The 20,228-nt window shown below is 40.9% G+C and overlaps 1 protein-coding gene across 2 annotated transcripts in view; it reads left to right on the plus strand.

Moving 5' to 3' along the window:
- LOC124124467 (trichohyalin-like) overlaps positions 1-20,228 on the plus strand; it is an 86,612-nt gene that overhangs the window by 63,830 nt on the left and 2,554 nt on the right. Inside the window, exons 4-18 of one of the 2 annotated variants that reach the window (XM_046487645.2) lie at positions 138-508; positions 1,597-1,767; positions 3,834-3,959; positions 4,187-4,294; positions 4,559-4,657; positions 9,449-10,435; positions 11,584-11,856; positions 12,616-12,783; positions 15,980-16,246; positions 16,449-16,628; positions 17,094-17,198; positions 17,454-17,477; positions 18,194-18,276; positions 18,629-19,656; positions 19,882-20,090. In XM_046487645.2, coding sequence (XP_046343601.1) covers positions 138-508; positions 1,597-1,767; positions 3,834-3,959; positions 4,187-4,294; positions 4,559-4,657; positions 9,449-10,435; positions 11,584-11,856; positions 12,616-12,783; positions 15,980-16,246; positions 16,449-16,628; positions 17,094-17,198; positions 17,454-17,477; positions 18,194-18,276; positions 18,629-19,656; positions 19,882-20,090 — 4,199 coding nt within the window. The remainder of the gene's footprint in view (positions 1-137; positions 509-1,596; positions 1,768-3,833; positions 3,960-4,186; positions 4,295-4,558; positions 4,658-9,448; positions 10,436-11,583; positions 11,857-12,615; positions 12,784-15,979; positions 16,247-16,448; positions 16,629-17,093; positions 17,199-17,453; positions 17,478-18,193; positions 18,277-18,628; positions 19,657-19,881; positions 20,091-20,228) is intronic. The other variant, XM_046487646.2, reaches the window with a different exon arrangement.

Consider the following 20,228-nt stretch of genomic DNA (forward strand, 5'->3'; position numbering starts at 1 on the left):
TCTGTAATATACATTGTCTGCCTCCGTCACCTATAGTTACCTCTACAATATGATCTGTAACATAGGTATCTGCCTAATCAGAAGTGTTCTGTATATTTCAGTGGACCTAGAAATTGATATTGTTCGGTGTATTTCAGTGGACCTGAAATCAGTAATAAAGCACAAAGAGTTGGAGCGTGAGGATGTAGAGCGAGAGGTGACGTCACTTAAAGACCACATTGATGAGACTAGCGACATTTGGAGGAAAAAGGAGGTGGAGCTTGAACAAGACCTGGCGATGTTGCACGACAAAAATAGCGTGTTAAGCAATCTGCTTGAGATCGTCACTGAGCGGGCCGATAAGGCGGAGCAGGAATTAGAAGCTATAATCAAGGAGGCATCTGCCCAGTCTGAACGAAGTGCCAGCCAGGTTAGCGCCCTCAGTAACGCCAGTGTCGGCAGTGACGACGTCTTCCTGTCTCCCCCGCCTCACTCAGACAAAGGCACCGTGATACACAGAGACTGGGATGTGAGTAGTCACCTTTCAAGTAAAGGTGTTAATTCGTATAATTATTATCACACGACTATTTAAGTTAGAGAAATGAAATTTTACACACTGATATTTCTTGTCATGATCTGAAATGAGTTCGATAATGTCTTAAGTACATTTGACAGAGTTATGGCTCCTACTCTGTGCTTTTGAACTTAGTGCGTAGTGTCTGCAGTAGGGACATGTTTTCTCAGAAACTACGGAAGTTACATAAATGAAAGTTTGCATGCTTATCTAAAAGATACTTATCAAAACTGAGTTTGGACATTGGCGCAATAAATTATTTTTATACAGAGCTGTCGCCCATGGTCCATGCTTTTGAACTTACTACGTAGTGTCTGCGATGGAAACATGTCTGCTCAGAAACTACGGACGTCACATTAATTTTGCAATCTTTTCTGAGAGATACTTGTCGAGCTGAGTTTAAAATTGGTGCTGTAAAATGTTTTGTTACAGGGTTATGAACTTCGAGCCATGCTTTTCAACTTACTGCATTGTGTCTGCAATTGGGACAAGTTTTCTCAGAAACTACTGACGTCACATGGACGCATGCATATCTATGAGAAACTTGTCAAAACTGTGTTCGAAAACTGGTGCCGTACATTATTTTTCCCCAGAGTTACTTCCCTTGGTACATGTTTTTAGATTTTGAGCATACATACTTATGACCCTTGATCCACGTTATTTTAGTGTCTGCAATGGGGACAAATTTTCTCAGAAACTGCTAAGTTAGCTTATGTAAGTATTGGTGTTCGAGAATTTCACATTTAATTATTTTTCTGATGACAAAGCGACCCGAGTGCCAATCTCATCTTATGGCTTTATAGGACTCTTTTTCTAGAGTTTATATTCACTACAAACAAACAAAATTCTAATGTGCCCCATGGCGGGGTATAGGGATAACGCTGTTTTCTTGTTTACTGTAACTTAAACCATGGGAAAATATATGCAATACACCATTCCACCAGCGCAGTATTTAAATATAAGTCAACTGTTTCAATGTTACTAAATGTCACCCTCTGATCATGAGAACGTCTGATCTTTATCTGCGAACCAACCTACTCCAGAGACAGATGAAAAAGAGGGTCGAGTCCTTGGAGCGACTGCTGGCTGAAGAGCGTCTGAAGGTGATGACAGCGGAGAAGAAGCTGTTGCTTGTCACACAGGAAACAGTATCAACCGCCATGTCCGACGACTCGAAACTGCATCTGAGAGAAAAGGAGCTACTACAACAAGAGGTATGCTGCAATCAGGCTAGTGTAGCTGTAGTATTTCACTCATTCAAACTGACACCATCTACCATATATTAGCAATGTGTTGGCTGAGAGTTGTGAAGGGAAAGAAATATGTACCCACCACATCTTATACACTTGACTTCTTCCTACCTATAAACAAAACAATGCATGGGAAATAGCACCATAATGTTGTAGCCTAACCGCCCATCCGAGCACCATAATGTTGTAGCCTAACCGCCCATCCGAGCACCATAATGTTGTAACCTAACCGCCCATCCGAGCACCATAATGTTGTAACCTAACCGCCCATCCGATCACCATAATGTTGTAGCCTAACCGCCCATCCGAGCACCATAATGTTGTAACCTAACCGCCCATCCGAGCACCATAATGTTGTAACCTAACCGCCCATCCGAGCACCATAATGTTGTAACCTAACCGCCCATCCGAGCACCATAATGTTGTAACCTAACCGCCCATCCGAGCACCATAAAGTTGTAACCTAACCGCCCATCCGAGCACCATAATGTTGTAACCTAACCGCCCATCCGAGCACCATAATGTTGTAACCTAACCGCCCATCCGAGCACCATAATGTTGTAACCTAACCGCCCATCCGAGCACCATAATGTTGTAACCTAACCGCCCATCCGAGCACCATAAAGTTGTAACCTAACCGCCCATCCGAGCACCATAATGTTGTAACCTAACCGCCCATCCGAGCACCATAATGTTGTAACCTAACCGCCCATCCGAGCACCATAATGTTGTAACCTAACCGCCCATCCGAGCACCATAATGTTGTAGCCTAACCGCCCATCCGAGCACCATAATGTTGTAACCTAACCGCCAATCCGAGCACCATAATGTTGTAACCTAACCGCCAATCCGAGCACCATAATGTTGTAACCTAACCTCCCATCGTGGTATAATAAGTGACAATTCATCTCTCATTTTGTTAGTTCAGGTGTCATCTGACATCCCATGACTTCGTGTCATCAATTATCCCACCATCCTGCGTTGCCATCTAACCTACTATCTTGCTGCGTTGTCATCTATTCTCTTATCATGCTGTGTTCATACATAACCTCCTATTGACCTGCGTTGTCATCTATTATTACGTCGTGCTGCCTTTTCATATATTCTCCCTTTATGCTGCGTTGTATACTACGTCATCATGCAACATTGTCACCTCACCTTCCATCATGCTGCATTGACATACAATCTCCCATTCTGCTTTGTTGTCATCTATTCTCCCTTCATGCGTGCAGTGTCACCTAACCTTCCATCAAACCGCGTTGTCATCTAACTTCCATGCTGCATTTTCATCTATTATCCAATCATGCCGTGTTGTCATCTAAACTTCCATCATGCTGCATTGTCACTTAATCTTTCATCATGTTGCATTGCTATCTAACCCCCCCCCCCATCGTGCTGCATTGACATCTATTCTCCCATAATGCCGCATTGTCACGTTACCTTCCATTATGCTTCGTTGTCATCTATTATCCCATCGTGCTGCAGTGTCACCTAACCTTTCATCAAACCGCATTGTCATCTATAATCCCATCGTGCTACATTGTCATCTATTCCCCAATCGCGCTGCATTGTCATCTATTGCCCCATCGTACTGCGTTGTCTTCTGTTCTCCCACCGTGTTGCCCTTGTCATCTATCCTTTGATTATGCTGCTGTCATAATTCTTCCATCATGTTGTCTTGTCGTCTAACCTTCGATCATGCTGAGTTGTCATCTTACTGGGTTGTCTTGTCGTGCTATGCGACCTAGCCTCATGTCAGTGACTGCTGTTACATGCGGCAGTCAGCAATATTGCGGCTATATCGTTTCTGCCTGTAAACAGTCGAGTCTTGACCATGTAACCCAATGGTTGATTGTATGATCACCGATCCACACCGTCAGTATGCAATGACACACAGTCAGCCAAGTTTCGCATTAAAACCGCCCGATCCTCATCAGAGCGTTTTAACTATTAGCGTAGCATATTTGAGAGCAAATCTGCCCAGGAATCTCAAAGGGAGTATGTTATGGTGAAATTGTCTGTTGTTGCAGTTAATTGAGAGCCAGAAACACTTGAAGATTGCTACAGATCAGATCAAAGGATTGAAAGAAAGACTTCACATAATGGAGGAGGAACACATCAGATTGAAGATAGACTACAGCAGCATCTGTGAACAGGTACTACTATGGAGGAGTAATGGCCATATTTAGTATATCCTCATTAACGTAAAATTGCTCTTCGGTAGACAACTCTGACACGGCATGCTGACAATGAGTCGACCAGTCCTTTTTTATGCCCAACAAGTAAGCTAAACTACCAGCACTATGTCAAATGTCACGGTCGTCTTGTAAGCATGTATGTCTTTGCATAGAGTTAATTAAATGAATTCCTGACTCCCTTCCAGCTGGACTTGTTAGAACACAGTTTCTATGACTCCGACAAAACTCCAGAAGGCAACATCGAACCCGACAGCTCAACACCAAACGTGACGAAACGTCTTTCCCCATTAAAGGTTTGTACAGGCACTCCATACACACTTCAAATAAACCGTGCCAATACCTTCTTATGTTATGTGTTAAGCCCATTTCTGGAGTCCCGGCCTTGATCTTGATTGAATATTGCTAAAAGCAGCGTAAAACCATATCATTCACTCAATCACTTTTTTATTGTGTGTACTCAAAACGCGTTATCCATAACATGACTGAAGGAAATGAACTGAAAAAATACATCATTCTGGACAATGTATTGATGTGTGGCCTTTTCGCATGACGACTAGATTCCACATCGCCAGAGCAGCATAGAAGCCATGTCTCTGGATCAGAAGTGTGCCATGTACAAACTTAAAGCAGAGGAGCTGCAGTACAAGGTGGAAGAGGTAGGTCACCTCACACACCAGGCACCTATACACAAACACACACCTTTAGAAACACATACTACCACATGCAACACTGTTACAAGTAGCACGCACATTATCATTACACATTTAGAAACACTTTTCACATGCTATACTTAAGAAGCTTCGAACATACCTTTGACCTCGTGATACTTCCTCTGAAAATATATTTCACACTTCACTTACCGTTTATGCATGTGTGACATCTTTGTTTATTTGCACCTCCTTTGAAATTAGTACCTTCCAACAAGTCATTGAGTACCGATAGCAACTTAATTTAACAAAGGAATGCGAATGTTGTTAATTGTGTTGCGTCTTAGGAATGATGTCTGGTGCTAGGGTTAGTTACGTACGTGGGCTGGCATGTGTTTGTTGACGAAGCTTTGTTTCAGGCTCCCGAGACAAGGATATCGTTGTCCTCTGAGAGGTCACGACCCCATATGAATTAAAACAACATGTCCCAATGTGTGAAGACGTGTGTCTGCTACTTTGAGTAGCCGTGGGACATGGGGCAACAGAGATGTTATTATTTGAATCGTGACAGCTTCGCGATAGATACGTTTTTAACGTCGTCACAAACATGCTTCATTCTAAATACGCAGGAACTTACATGATAGCTTTTCGTTTTTTTATATTGAAAATGTTAAATAATCTTAGTAATTCTGTTTTTTGAGATCTTAAAACTAAAATATTTTTGACACATGTGAGGTATTCCTGTTCCAACAACCTGCAGCACATAAGACTATAGAACGTCTTTTGGCTTTATGCATCATTTGCGCCTTGTGTAGTATTGTTTAATGATCACTTCTTTGCCACGTTCACGTCACTCCTTATTTCAATTGTCATAGAACTGTAACATAGACCAGTATCGGAGTCGTCTCGACACCCGCCTCCAAACAGCTGGCTCCAACACTCAAGACTAACCAGAGACATCCATGTGTACTAAATAACATAATTGCTATTATTATTATTGTTTCATGTGACTACTGATTATTGTCTCCTCCACAGATGGCCCTCCCCGACCCTCAGCGGCCCGCCTCTGCCTGTATACAACAGTGTTGACATACACAGCCCGTACACTTCCATGGTACAACACACCGTAACACCAGCAAGTCTCCCTCCATCCTCCGAGCAATCCTCCATACATGCTGCTGTTTCCGTCATAAGCCTGAATAAATTGGATACGAACACGTTATACAGCGCGATAGATTGCTCACTTCAGGTTAAGCAGTGCTACGAGTAGAACCAATTGTGAAACTGCGACGTGTATGTTTGAGGCCTGCGTAGGGCTGTGTCCATGCCATGGTTCATCAGTTCAATGAAATCGGAATAAATTGCAAGTTATTCAAGTGGAATATAGTAACACACTCACAAACACATGTATAATACTTCCCGATGGACTTAAGATACGACGCTTTGAATGGTACACCCAGTGGATGCATCCTCCTTACAAACTGCATTCACTAAAGACTTATTAACCGACCAGTGGTTGGATTGCTCGAGAGATGAGGGTTGTTACTTACGCCGACCAAAAAGCGGGCTGTACACAGACGTTACTGGGGACGAACTGTGAAGTGTTACGGGCTGTATCATTAATTGCCTGTGATCCGACCCATTCCAATACCTGATAATTGTTTTTACTAATAGTATGTTTTGCTATACGTCGTGTGCGCATTGTAAATAACGCGAATATAGTGTGTGGAGTTCATGATCTCACAAGGTGCTCAAGAACTGTGAACTGTTGAACTTGTGGCGACAATCATGTTATTGATGTGCGAATTTCGCATGTGTGTAGATAGATAGGAATGTACACCTGACCATGATAATCATTAAATAAATTGTGATGTTACAGCAAGACATGTTTTTATACGTTTGTGCATGATTAATTAATACTGCACGCAATACTGCAAGTTGACTGATACCCCGGATTAACATTAGATATACATGAGGTATAGGAAGGGGTATTGCACAGAACTGAAAAATTGGAGTTATCAAGTGTAATATTAATATTACATATAGACATGAAGTCTTGGATGTGCCAAGTGCACGGTTACTAACTGTAACATGTACATGAAGTATAGGATGTGCAAAATGTTATGCTAACATGGCATAAACATGAGGTATAAGATGTGTCAGCTGTTAGATTTACATGCTCACAGTCGGGATACACAATCGGGATACAAAATCCTAAACGCACAATCAAAGCTGAGATTCACAATCCTAATCACACAATCGCGTTCGAGATACGTAGACACACAATCACAGTCGGTAGACACAATTCTACATACGCACAATCACAGTCGGGAAACAATCCTACCAATATAATCACATTCGAGATACACAATCATAAACACGATCACAGTCGAGATACACAATCTTTCACACAATCACAGTCGAGATACACAAGCTTTTACACAATCACAATCGAGATACACAATCCTTCACACAATCACAGTCGAGATAAACAAGTTTTCACACAATCACAGTCGAGATACACAAGCTTTCACACACCCACAGTCGAGATAAACAAGTTTTCACACAATCACAGTCGAGATACACAAGCTTTCACACAATCACAGTCGAGATACACAAGTTTTCACACAATCACTTCGAGATACACAAGCTTTCACACAATCACAGTCGAGATATACAAGCTTTCACACAAACACAGTCGAGATACACAATCCTTCACACAATCACAGTCGAGATAATCAAGCTTTCACACAATCACAGTCGAGATACACGATCCTTTACACAATTACAGTTAGGATACACAATCATACACATTCAAGCACAGTCCAAAAGCAAAACCCTACATATAATATATCACATTTGAGATACACAATTCTTTATAAGCAACTACATTCGGCATACTAATTAGTACATATGTGGGATACACAATCCCGCATACAAAATCGCAGTCGGGATACATAATTCTTGTTAAGCAATCACAGTCGGATACACAATCCTCCACACACAATCACAGTCGGCATTCACATTTCTACACCCCAACTCACATTCGCCATACATAATCCTACACACATAATCACATTCAAGATACAAAATCCTACACAAACTATCAATTTTGGGATACACAATCCTACATATACAATCATATTCGACATGCACAATCCTACAGACACAATCACTGTTGAGATACACAATCAGGGTCAGGATATGTGAAACTGTAATTGTAATTATGTTATCCGTTACACTTGGAACATTACGAATTAATAACCTTCAACCCAGATGCACCGAGTCTTAACATTCACAGCAAACATTATGACATCGAAATATCAACATGGATTCTCCCGCCATATAAATGTACTGAAAAACAGTATCATAATTATTGTGTCACGCTCCATCGTAGAAACAATGCATTGGCGACATCAGTGCTCATCGTTTGTCTTGTCTCGTATCGATACTCGGTAAATTTGCGATGACAAGTCTGCCACAGTCGAACTGAATCGAATACGTTCTCTGTTGGCAAAAACACGAAATCGAAATAACAAGTCACTTTTTGTTCTTCGAAAACATTAGACGCTTTAACATATGATATATCGAATCAAGAAATACAAGTGAGTGAGGAAATATGAGTTAAACGGCGCTATGAACAGTATTCCTGTTATATCACGGCGTGTCAGCTTAATGTGGGAGTAAAGCCCGAAGTGGTGCAGGTCGTAGACATTTACTAATGTGGTGAAACCCACAAGACACGGGTGTGGTGCTGACAAACCAAGAAACAATACTGGGATTCGCGCCACGATCATAGGTTTCTGGCATGCCCCGGGGACAAAACTCTGCACAGCGAATTGCGGCGCCTTAGACGATATGGCCATCCGTGCTGGGCCACGAGGTATCGAGTGATGGTATTGAAGAGATGAGGAAAAGGAACAACTTTGTGTAAAATGGTACTCAAACGAACATGTTAGCGGTGTATTGTAAGAGGATAACCAATCCGATAAGACGACAGAAGTGTAGTCAAGAAATGAAAGTTTAAGATGACTTGATCCATAGTAAGTCATGCCCCCATGATTGGTCAAATAGTCGTTTATACGTCGTGGCAAGGTCTGAATCAATCTTCCAATGACATTTTGAGGGAGTCTTGTCCACTCCTCTTGCAGTGCCTGGTCCAGTTCTGCTAACGTAGCGGTGGCCTTTGACGTCGGCGTACTCGTCTTCCGATCTTGTCTCAGGCGTGCTCTATGGGGTATAGGTCAGGACACATGGCTGACCCTTGCATTCTGGTGATGTTTTGCTGCTGGAGGTAGACAGTGTACGTGCACGGGGAGCACTGTTGTACTGCCCAGTGACCCCTCTATCGGCAATATGCAGTGGTCTTCTGGCAGTGGCGTTCTGAATCTATACCTCGTTCGCATGATGTTCGTTAGGGCGCCTCCAGACACGGCCACGCCTGTCAAGAAAAAACAGACTGAATCTGGTCTCATCTGAAACATTACACGAAGACCATCGTCGATTGCCCCAGTTTCTACGCTCTTAGCGTCATTGCCATCTGGCTAGAATGTGTCGATTTGTTAACGGTGGTGTGCAGATTAGCTGCCCGCGGGTAATTACTATTTGTCATTAACATTTTGTTCCTGTGAATTCAAAATCTGCAAACATCTCGCTGAGTTCAACCAGTTTGGAACATGTCAATAGCCCTGATCATAAATACTGCATTATTAAAGCAAGAGTAGAGAGTTGTCGCGTTGACATCATGTATTGTTTGTCCTATGCAGTGATTAATGGTGATTGATGCATGGTGTATTGTAGATGAACGATATCTGGCGGTCGAAGAATGCTGCGTCAGAGGAAGAGAAGCTGGAACTTGAAGCTGAACTTAGACAAACGAAGGAGGACGTTAGGGTTATGAGTATCATGCTAGAGAAGGTTAAGGACGAACTGTGTGAGAAGGAGAAGGTCATCGCCATATCAGAGACAAATATCAACGAAAACCTACGTGCTATCACAAGGCGTGACGAAATCGTTCAGGAGCAGGACATGCTTCTGAAACAGCGTGATGACGATTTCCGTGTAATACTGGAACAAATCTCGAACAGGGACGAGGGTATACGCGAGTTAAGAGAAGCTGTGAGAAACCGTGACGAACGTTTGAAAGAAAAAGATGATATTTTGTGCAAACTTAATAGCAGTTTAGATTGCAAGCAGCGAGATGTGAAAATGTTGAGTGATAAGGTAAAGGACTGTGGCTCTCAGTTAAATGAAAAAGAGGCTGTAATATCAGTCTTGCAACAACAGATCTCCCACAATACCAGGAGAGATAATGGCAGTGAAACAGACATAGAAAAAGAAAACTGTAGACTTAAGGAAACTCTGAGGATGCAGCAAAGTGACTTCAATGAAATAAGGCATGAAAAAATTAAGTTCGCAAAGGATTTAGAAACGTCAAGGAAAGCCCTGGACGAGGCTATGTTATTATGGGACAAAGACAAAGCTTATTTTGAAAGGACAATAAACGTTGCTGATGAGAAAGTTAAACTATACGAAACGCTTCCTTCAATGAATAAACTTGAAATTGAAAAAGCTATGAAATCAGATGCTCATCAGTATTTTCAAGAGAAGGAAATACTTGTATGTGATATTCATAATCTCAAAAAGGAACAGGAACTAGCCCTAAAAGCTGTGCAGGAAGAGAATAGCATTCTCCAGTCAGAAGTGGTGGATAAAGGCAGACAGCTGCGTCAAGAAACAGAAATACAAAGCAAACTTCGGCAAGACATAGAAAGACTTTCGGCACAGGTAAAAAATGCACATTGTGTCTCAGTTCATTGGTTTGTACGTTTAATAATATTTTTTGCAGACTTCCTAAAGGGGCTGTGTTATAACAGGTTCAGAGTTTCATATATTCTAATGAAGTGTACCTGCGCAAAACAAAATCTACAGAAAAGGTATAATACTTGGATGAATGTGTATATGAATTTAACCCCATCACGCCCCCTGGAACCATTTAGATGAGTTTCAAGTTAACCAGCAGATGCAACAGTGTTAATGATCTCTCCAGAGCATAACATCATATCAGTCGTTGCACAGTCTATCGAAATAACAAGGAGACAAGTATAACAATTCAACGCCAGAGAATAACCAGTCTCGATTATCAGCATATTCTATTGGTCGTAAAAGGCAAAATAGCGGTGAAAATTGATAACTGAATGTCAGTGACGACACCAGGTGTTGTGAAATGGGAAACATGTCCTGCCCTACCGGTAGCACCCACCTCTAATACAATTTGCACAAACAAGTAAGTGTTTGTTGCATGACGCCGCACAGCAGTACTCCTGCCATGAGAGGGTGGCATGTAAAAATACCAGACAGTCAAGTGATCGATGGATCAGAAAAAATAGTGACACAATGGGTTTTTTACTGATTTTGTTGAAATTAAAAACGATCTGTTAATTTTAAATAATGTCTGCTGTGTACACTTGCAGAGATTCTAACGTACCGGAAATGTTTCCAGATACAAGTACCATTTACGTATATACCTTTGGCCCATAACATACAAGAGCAGATTGGACTGGCTGTATATGATGTCCCCGGTCTTGGATGACCTGCTTTTACATGCACTTGAACAGACTGATAGTGCTTGATGTCCCCAGACTGAGATGCACGATTAATATATGATGTAAAACAGACTGGCTGTATGTGATGTCCACAATGTTGAATAGCCAGCCTATCATTTCTTGTGCTATAGATCAGACTTGCTGTACCCAGGCTGTGATGACCTATCATTATTTGTACAAGAACAGACTTCATGCGATCTCCCTAGACTTGGATAGCCTATCATTATATGTACCAGAACAGAATGGTTTTGTGTGACGTCCACAGGGCGAGAGGGCCTACCATCTTTTGTTGTTGCAAAGACTGTTAGAATATCTTTTTTGTGTTTGCAGGCTGATATGGCCTACAAAATACAACAAGATGAAAGAGTGATTCGGGCAGAATACTTAGCTATGAAAGTGCGCTACGAGACCCGTTTTGAGAAGATGTCAAAGGACTACTCGAAGATGCTTGTGACAATTGAGAAACTCCAGAAAGAGCGTGACCTCGATAAAGCTATCATTCAGGGAATCCAAAAAGGCATGGCAGGCCTGAAGGATAATTACAGTTCGGACCTCATTAAGTGGGAGGATGAAAGAGCTAAATTGCAAAGGCAAATCAAGGAGGTGGGAAACTTGTAAACTACTTTTAAAACATATAGTGAGTTTGGGAGTTACTAGGGTTAACCGTCACTTTAAACAGTATTTCAGTTATTTTACGGCGTGTCAAGTTGATGTTTGAAGAAAGTTGGTTGGTTGTTTGTTGTTTAACGCCGCCCTCAGCAATGGTCCAGCTATATGACGGCGGTCTGTAAATAATCGAGTCTGGACCAGACAATCCAGGCATTGACATCATGAGCACCTTTCCACGCAATTGGGATACGATGATATGTATCAACCAAGTCAGCGAGCCTGACCACCCGATCCCGTTAGTCGCCTCTTACGACTAGCATGTGTTTCTGAAGACCTACTCAAACCCGGATCTTCACGGGTCTATTGGAGGAAAGCCCGAAGTGATTCACGTCATAGCCTCTTACCACTTGTCGAGCCCAAGAGGACGGGTGTGGCTGACAAGCCCTGAATAATTATCTTGATTAGAACCTGCACTTATTGGGTTCTAGCACTTCAGCGTCTGATACCTGCATCACTTCAGGCGTTCCTCCCACATGAAACTGACACGCCGTGATGAAACAGGAAGTCTGTTGAAAGCAGTGTTAAACCCAACATACTCACTCAGTACGTTACACATACAGCAATAGACTGTGCGTTATACCTACAGAGATATATTGGTTTCAATACAGTCTACGTATTGTAGTAGAATGGCATCAATGAGTTATACATCCTGGCCTTTGTCGTACTGACAAGCGTTGTCTTCCTGTTGAGCAGATTGACGAGACGCGGGAACTAACAGAGGACTTGAGGAAGAAGGTGCAGGACCTGAAAGAGGACCTATCTGCACAGGACAGGACGAGGACAGAAATAATCAATAAATTCGCAACAGAGAGATCAAGCTGGGACATCCAGAGAGCAAACCTTAGGAGCAGGATTAACCAGGTATGTACACGAGCTCATGTGAATCTTCGGCAACCATGATATTATAGTAATTTGCTCTATAGGCTCTATCAGAAACGCCTAAGGAAAATAAGACAGAGTTGTCGCCCCTGACAACTCCCCGCTTCCAGCGAGTACATTGGAAACAAAACATTACATATGGGGATTTTACGTGACACTCTTTTATGGATATCAACCAGATTATTCGACGCTTCAGTGTCCCTTCATCAGATGTCCGTATTGGGTTTATATATGTGACCAACCATGAGATAGGGATCTTATGGGTGAAAAATCACACTTTGACTTTTTATTACATATTGTACAAGTACAATATCTTAGGGTCACAAAAATACAATTCACAAGCTTCAGTTCATATTTGTTACAGAGATACATGCCAACAAACATTGGATTCATTTTCTGCAAAGTCCCTTTTTCAGACTTAAAACTCGATATGTCATGATTGCAGTTTTTAGATATGATGCCTGCTTAGTTGTAAGTAGACGTGTGCTGAAAATGGTTTGAAAGTCTGCTTTTGTTACATTACGAATTAAAAAATGAAAAATAAGATATTTTTCTTCAGTCCACACACATGGTGATTTTTACGGAAGTAAGTTAACGTCAAACTTTCTTTGTGACGTAACGGTACAATTGTATCCTAGGTCCCTTTTCTCCTGGTTGGTCACATTTCTACATGCTGATATGTTAAAATAAGGTTGGATTTAACGTACAGAAATAACACTATTATGATCATCCTGACCACGATATTACCTGGCAACAAACCAAAGTTCTCAATGCCAACATCAATCACTTGAAAAAGAGAAACGCCAAAAAAGTATTGAAATGCAAGGAAAGAAGCTAGCCATTCACAGAGACCAATGTCAACTTAAAATTACAAAATACCGTTTCTAGACGATCAGATTTGGTTAGAATCCATGTTCATGTGTGACAAGTTCCCGCTGGTGACATTTAAGGGAACTTGACAAGTGATGATGAATTTTAATATCCATAGTATTATAAAGTCTTTGAAATGCATTTAGAAGTGATACACATAAGGAAAAGTATTTATTGATGTCAACTTCTTTATTATGAATGAGTAAGTATTTACTCCGAAACGTTGTTTTCCACGAAGTGGGGCAGGGGGAGCAGGGGGATATAGGAACGGAGGTCGCCCTTCCGTCCGTCCGTCCGTCCTTTCGCATCTCAATGTGGACACATTTTCTCAAAAGCTATTCAAGTTAGAGAAATGAAATTTTACACACTAGTGTCACTGGTAGAGGTCTCAAATGAGTGTGAAAATTGTGTTATACATTCATTTTTTAAGACCTATGGCCCTTGTTCTATGCTTTTCAACTTAGTGAATACTGTGAACTTGGGGCACGTTTTCTCAGAAACTACTGACGTTGCATGAATGAAACTTTGCGCGCCTATCTAAGAGATATTTGTCAAGAGTGAGTTCAAAACTTGGTCCCGTCAATTTTTTTCTCATAGAGTTATAGCCATTGCTCCATGCTATTCAACTAAATGTATTGGGGATACAAGTGTTCTCAGAAATTACTTGTGTTACTCAAATGAAAGTTTGCATGCTTACCTAAGAGATACTTGTCAAGATTGAGTTCGAAAATTGATCCCGTAATATTTCTTTTAAACTTTACATAGTTACGGCGCTTGATCAATTTTATTTTACTTTGTGCATACTGTGTGCAAAGGGGACAGATTTATCAGAAACTACCTTAGTTACATGAATGAAAGTGTGCATACTATTCAACACTGAGTTCGAGAATTGGTCCCGCAAATTATTTGTTTACACAGTTATGGCCCTCGATCCATGTTATTTTACTTGGTGCATAGTGTCGGCAATGGGGACTCATGTATCTCAGAAACTACTATAAGTTAACTATCTAAGAGATACTTATCAAAACGTTGTTATTTATTATTATAAGGGTCATTTTGTGTGTATTAATTGCACATTTAATCAATTTTCCTGATGACATAAAGCGCCCCAAGTGGCTCTCTATTTTTAAGGCTTTATGGGACCTTTTCATTGGTTTATATTAACTACATGTACCATATAAACAAACAAAATTCTAATGTACCCCATGGCGGGGGGATAGTGATAACGGCGTTTTCTTGTTAAGTCTAACCTTAGGTACAGCTATATCATAAACAGGATAAAGCATACACATTTCCATCAATGATACATTATTGCGGCGAGAAAGCATATGATAGAGAGTTTTAGCAATGTTGTAACACATGTTTAATTTGGCATTAGAACGTCGTCTTGAAAGCACATTGTTTAAATTACAGTATTTGAATATTCAAGATAGAAAATGGTATGGAGAAAGAACAAGGCTTAAAAGAACACCTGTATCTATTCAAACAGTATCATCTATTCAAACAGCCTTGTAAACGACTGTTGTTGTAAACGACTGGAGCCTGCACAAACCGGAAGGTATATTCGCCTAAAAATCAACCGCTTATCGCTTACAAATCAAGGGCAGATAATTGTGTTTCTAACAGAGTCTATAAACGCCACGTTAATTCTTTTGGGAACTTCTTTGCGATGTTTCAGTATAGATCCTTTTACCGTTGTCAAGATAGAGTGAAGTAAGACAGCACAGTACAGGGTTATACACATGTAATAATAATAAACTAAAACAACATGCCAGTATACAAGGAAGGGATTGACAACAACAAAGGACATAATAATTGATTCATATAGTAACAACAGAAAGACGTTAATGGTTGATTGATAAGAGATGATAGTTAGAGCATTCTGTTTTATCAATTCATTCACATGATGAATGTACAAGGCGTAGATCTGAAACGTTGTGATAAAGAATAAAAGAAGTTGCTATCCCAAAAATGTGTCATGTATTCATTGTGGGCAGATTGGATTATCCTTGATCTCTGTTGATGATTGCTTGTGTCGGCGGATTTAAACTGCCACTGCTAGTTTCCGTTTGTTGAATCATGGAGATTGTTAGATAGGATTTGTACATTGGCCCACATGATGTTGTGATTAGGGCAGTTGATTATATGGTCTGATATGGCTTGTTTTCGGCCTGACTTGGTGATAAATTCCAAAGATTCTACAAATGCCAATCAAACAGTTTATGATAGCATAAGCTAGGGGTAATGTTAGCTAGTATTGACGTGTATGTACGCGACAGTTAGGTAACACCTTGTGTGACCTGTGTAGATGGAGGAGAAGCTGTCTTTGACATCAAGGGCTCAGACAAAAGCCAAGGATATTCATAGTCACATGGAACTGGCGTGGGAGAAGGAGAGGACGGAACAGAAACGGCTGCTCGAGGAGGCCCATAACCTTGCCCTTGACCTTCAACAGCAGCTCAAGTCACGTGACGAGGAGTACAGTAAGGAACGTCGTGTCCTACTGCAGCAGTTGGAGGTGGAGAGACAAGCATACAATAAAGAGAAGAGAGAGAGAGACATTGCCATGGCGGAGGTAATCTTTTACGATGAGGTACTTTCAGTCACCAAATAATTAGAATTGGTTTTAGTTAAGCAGCACAGAGCTATTAAAAAGGTACAAACTCATACTCACGTTTACTCATACTCTGAATAAATTACTGTAGTTGAAATTGATTCAGACATTTCTGTATGAAATATTTGTCATTAATGTCAGTTTGTACTCTTTGCAATTTCAGTACGAATCTTGTGGGAAGAGACTGGTGTCGTTACAGAAACGCTGCACGGAGCTTGTACTGACACACGATGAAGCGCGGGAGGCGGACTTGAGGGAGAGAAACGATCTATACAGGCGCCTTTCAGAGAGTAAAGCCGCACATTCGAGAGATACGAAGCGCGTATCCGATATACTCAGCAACGTATGTGTATAATACGTATTTGTCAAAGCAATGAGACAGCGGAGTCATTTGAACATTTCGTTTAAGACAACAATAACTATTGAAAGAACATCTTGCAGCAATATCTTTTGTTGTAGCAGATTTATTTACTTTTTCAACACTAAGAAGCATAATTATTTTTTTCAATCATTTGGGGGGGGCAATTGCTTTTGTCCAAAAAAAACACCCACCCAGAATATGAAATGATCAGTCCTGTACAAACAGGCATCTGGATTTCTTATTTCCAGAGGGGACAAAATTGGTTCTACATCAATGATACCGAAATTAATTTACAATAACGGATTTCGTTGTAAACATACACGTATATATTTAAAGGAAAATTGCATTAATACAAAATTATTTGTTATGACTTTACCTTATATCTTTTTCTTGTTGTTTAGGAGTAACGTACATGTTTTTAGTATATTCTTTTCCATATTTCTTCAGTTGATCAGACTGAGAGAATTGGGACAACTAATTTCTAAAGAGAAGCAAGAGATCACTCTCGGAACCCAGGCCCCGTGGGACTATGAAGCGGTCAGTCTCGATAAGGTGACAACAATTTGGGATTTTGAAAATATTACTCATAATTTTTAAACTGAAGTCATCTAGGTGCCGTTGTACAAAGCGAGCTTAGCCCTAAGGTGATCGTAGCTCCCATACCTTAACATAGACTTACGACAGTCGTAGTGCTAAGGTTGTTTTGTACGACGCCACCCTAATCTTTTATTTCTTCTCTTGCATACTCTCGGTGTTTCATAGTTTCGGAATAGTGATCTGATTTTGTGTTCATCATTGTATTTTCAGACTGTTTTAAAGTACATCAAGAAGGTAAGAATAGTTGAAAGAGATTGCGTAAAAAATATAATCCTTCATATAACTGATATCGTACACATTAACCAAACGACTACGTCAAATAATGACTACTTGATTCAGACATTTCTGTATGAAATATTGTAGGGCAAGACAATCCAGTGATAGGCAACCATATAGAAAATGAATTTTGACCCACTATCTATCAATTTATTCAAAAGTTGAAACTTCGGTCATTCGTTCGGAATGACCAGAGATCATCCAAATACATGTGGCAAAGCATCCAAAATGATAATTCGAACAGGTTTCAATGTGTCCAATATAACCACCTCTCCAAATGCACAGGTCTTCATTACAACAGTCCCCCCAGACACACATATATTTTATATATTTATATTTATTTTACCCTCTTTCTGAAACCCTTAACTCTATTTATGTGAACCGGATTAACTGTTCAGATCCTTAAATTATCATAAAAAAACAATTATATTCTCCGAAATATTTAAAATTATAGTTATATTGCGCTAATATAAACATATAACTTGAATCCTTATATATAACGAAATATACGCCCTTAATCATTCATCTTTGTTCAGAAATATATCTTTTTCACTCCTATAAACACATGTGTACTAGTTATCCCAGAGTTATGTTGGTGAAGTAGATTAGTAGTGACAACAGGTTTGTTTGCTGTGAGGGAATGCATGATGCGGATGCCTCTGATGATGTTGCAGGCACTTGCTGACATCGTGGCCACTGCTGACATGTTGTCAAAACACGCCAGCACTCTGCAAGATGACCGGTCACAGATACGCAGGTACCTACAGCGGGAATACATGGTCGAATTAACATATTGTTAATTATGTCAAAACAATACAATATATTAACGGCATTTAAAGCAATGATCACTGACGCACGCAAAAATATGTAAAGAAAAATATCAATGAAATGGTCATCGACATGAGTTTTGAAGAAAGAAGCAACGTGAATGTGTACAGAGTATAATATGTAGACATGTATTAGGAAACATTAATCTGAGAACATGGACAATATTTGTTGATAATGGTTGTATCATTGTTCATGACCCATTTGGATAGTTAAGAAGAAACATATTTTACCTAACTTATACATTCACATGCCTTCCGCTGATTCATTTCTTACATTTTCAGAAGTCTGTCAAGTTCAGAGATAGATTTGATAAAAGAAGAACTTACAGATATACAAAGGGAAGGTAGCGGCGTATTAGTGGCGAAAAGTAGGGACAGTTTAGATAGACCAAACACAACGTACAGATTACAAAAGAGCAGTACGTTCGACAATTCGACGGTGTCTCCTTTGCGAGATGTTGCGTCACCTACAAGATACATGTTCTCCCGGATGACGCACAGTCCTTTTTATTCTCCCGGTAGCAAAAGTGCACAGGCATCCCGATCAACCTCCCCTAGTTTATCTTCGTCCCAGCGTGAATCTCTGTCTCCAACCCCTTCTGTCATTCCCTCGTCATCAAGTAGTTGCGCAGCGCGACCTACAACACTCCAGAAAAGTGTATCCATGGACTCTGCTCCTGCAAGCCATCTGCTGACTTCTCGCGAACATAACACGACCACCCAATCAGTGTCTGCAGGAACCACACCTACAGAACAGTATGCTGCATCACAGTTTTCTGCCATTGTGCCGCCACCAGAAGACGATGCCTCGTTTTCACCGCCGAAGGTCGGAAGTCTAGACAGGTTATCTCCGCGTTCGGCTAGACGCAAGTTTTTCGAGGAGAGACCCGCGTCTGAAATTGGCTTCCTGTCCTGGACTGAGAGGAAACAGCATAATATAGTTCACCACCAGAAACAGTCGAGTCTTCCCGATCCTTCCACAGTGAGAAAGGAAGCTGAGGAGGACTACTCGTTGCTGGCCAGGTCTGACAGCCCACGTACATTTAATATGAAATCGTCTATGTCTTGGGATGAGAAGATGCACCATCGAGTTGTTCAAACTGAGAACTCAAAGTCTGTAACGTCAAAGAAATACCCAGAACACAGCACAGACCAGTCGAATACGCAACCAGCAAAGGAATTGTCTGCTAAAGAGAAAAGACGCTTCTTTAAGAAGTCAAGCAGCATGGAGAGCCACATTGGGAGTTCACTGGCCAAGATGGGTACCCAGGTTATGCCTGTTGCTGCACCTACGGGTTTCATACCCACTGGTAATATTCCCTAGATATACATGCTATTCTCACAGATTGCGTACGAAAGTCATGAAGAAGTAGAAATTGTTCATAACGCATTCAGTAAACGTGTACAAAACATGAATGAATATTTTCCACCTTCAAAAGGTTTTTCGTTTATGGCGCATACTTCATGCACTATATAATCGGCGCCAATGGTTGTTAGGTTCATCGCGTAACCTTCACATTGCTTTTCAATTTCAGACATTCTTGCCAGCGTGAGGAGTAAATTCAAATTGCCTTTCAAAAAGTCCAGCAAGATTTCTGAATCGGTTGCCCCAAGCCCGCCAACACACGACGACTCCCCCGACATATCACCGCAACTGTCACAAGCCACCACCCCGTTTCAAGATGCACAGAGGTCATCAACAGTTGTCACTGCTGCCACGGCGATGACCAGTCAGCAACAAGGGGTACATTATGTCATACATTATATAGAACTTCTTACATGAAAGCACATTATCACACAGTAGCATACATGTAAATGTTGTCAAAACTATTTATTACGCGCAGGCACACGAACTCTCGCATACACAGAGCAATATGTCAAT

The sequence above is a fragment of the Haliotis rufescens genome, unplaced genomic scaffold, assembly GCF_023055435.1.
Source record: "Haliotis rufescens isolate VD_foot unplaced genomic scaffold, xgHalRufe1.0.p SCAF_1, whole genome shotgun sequence".
Lineage (NCBI taxonomy): Eukaryota > Metazoa > Mollusca > Gastropoda > Lepetellida > Haliotidae > Haliotis > Haliotis rufescens.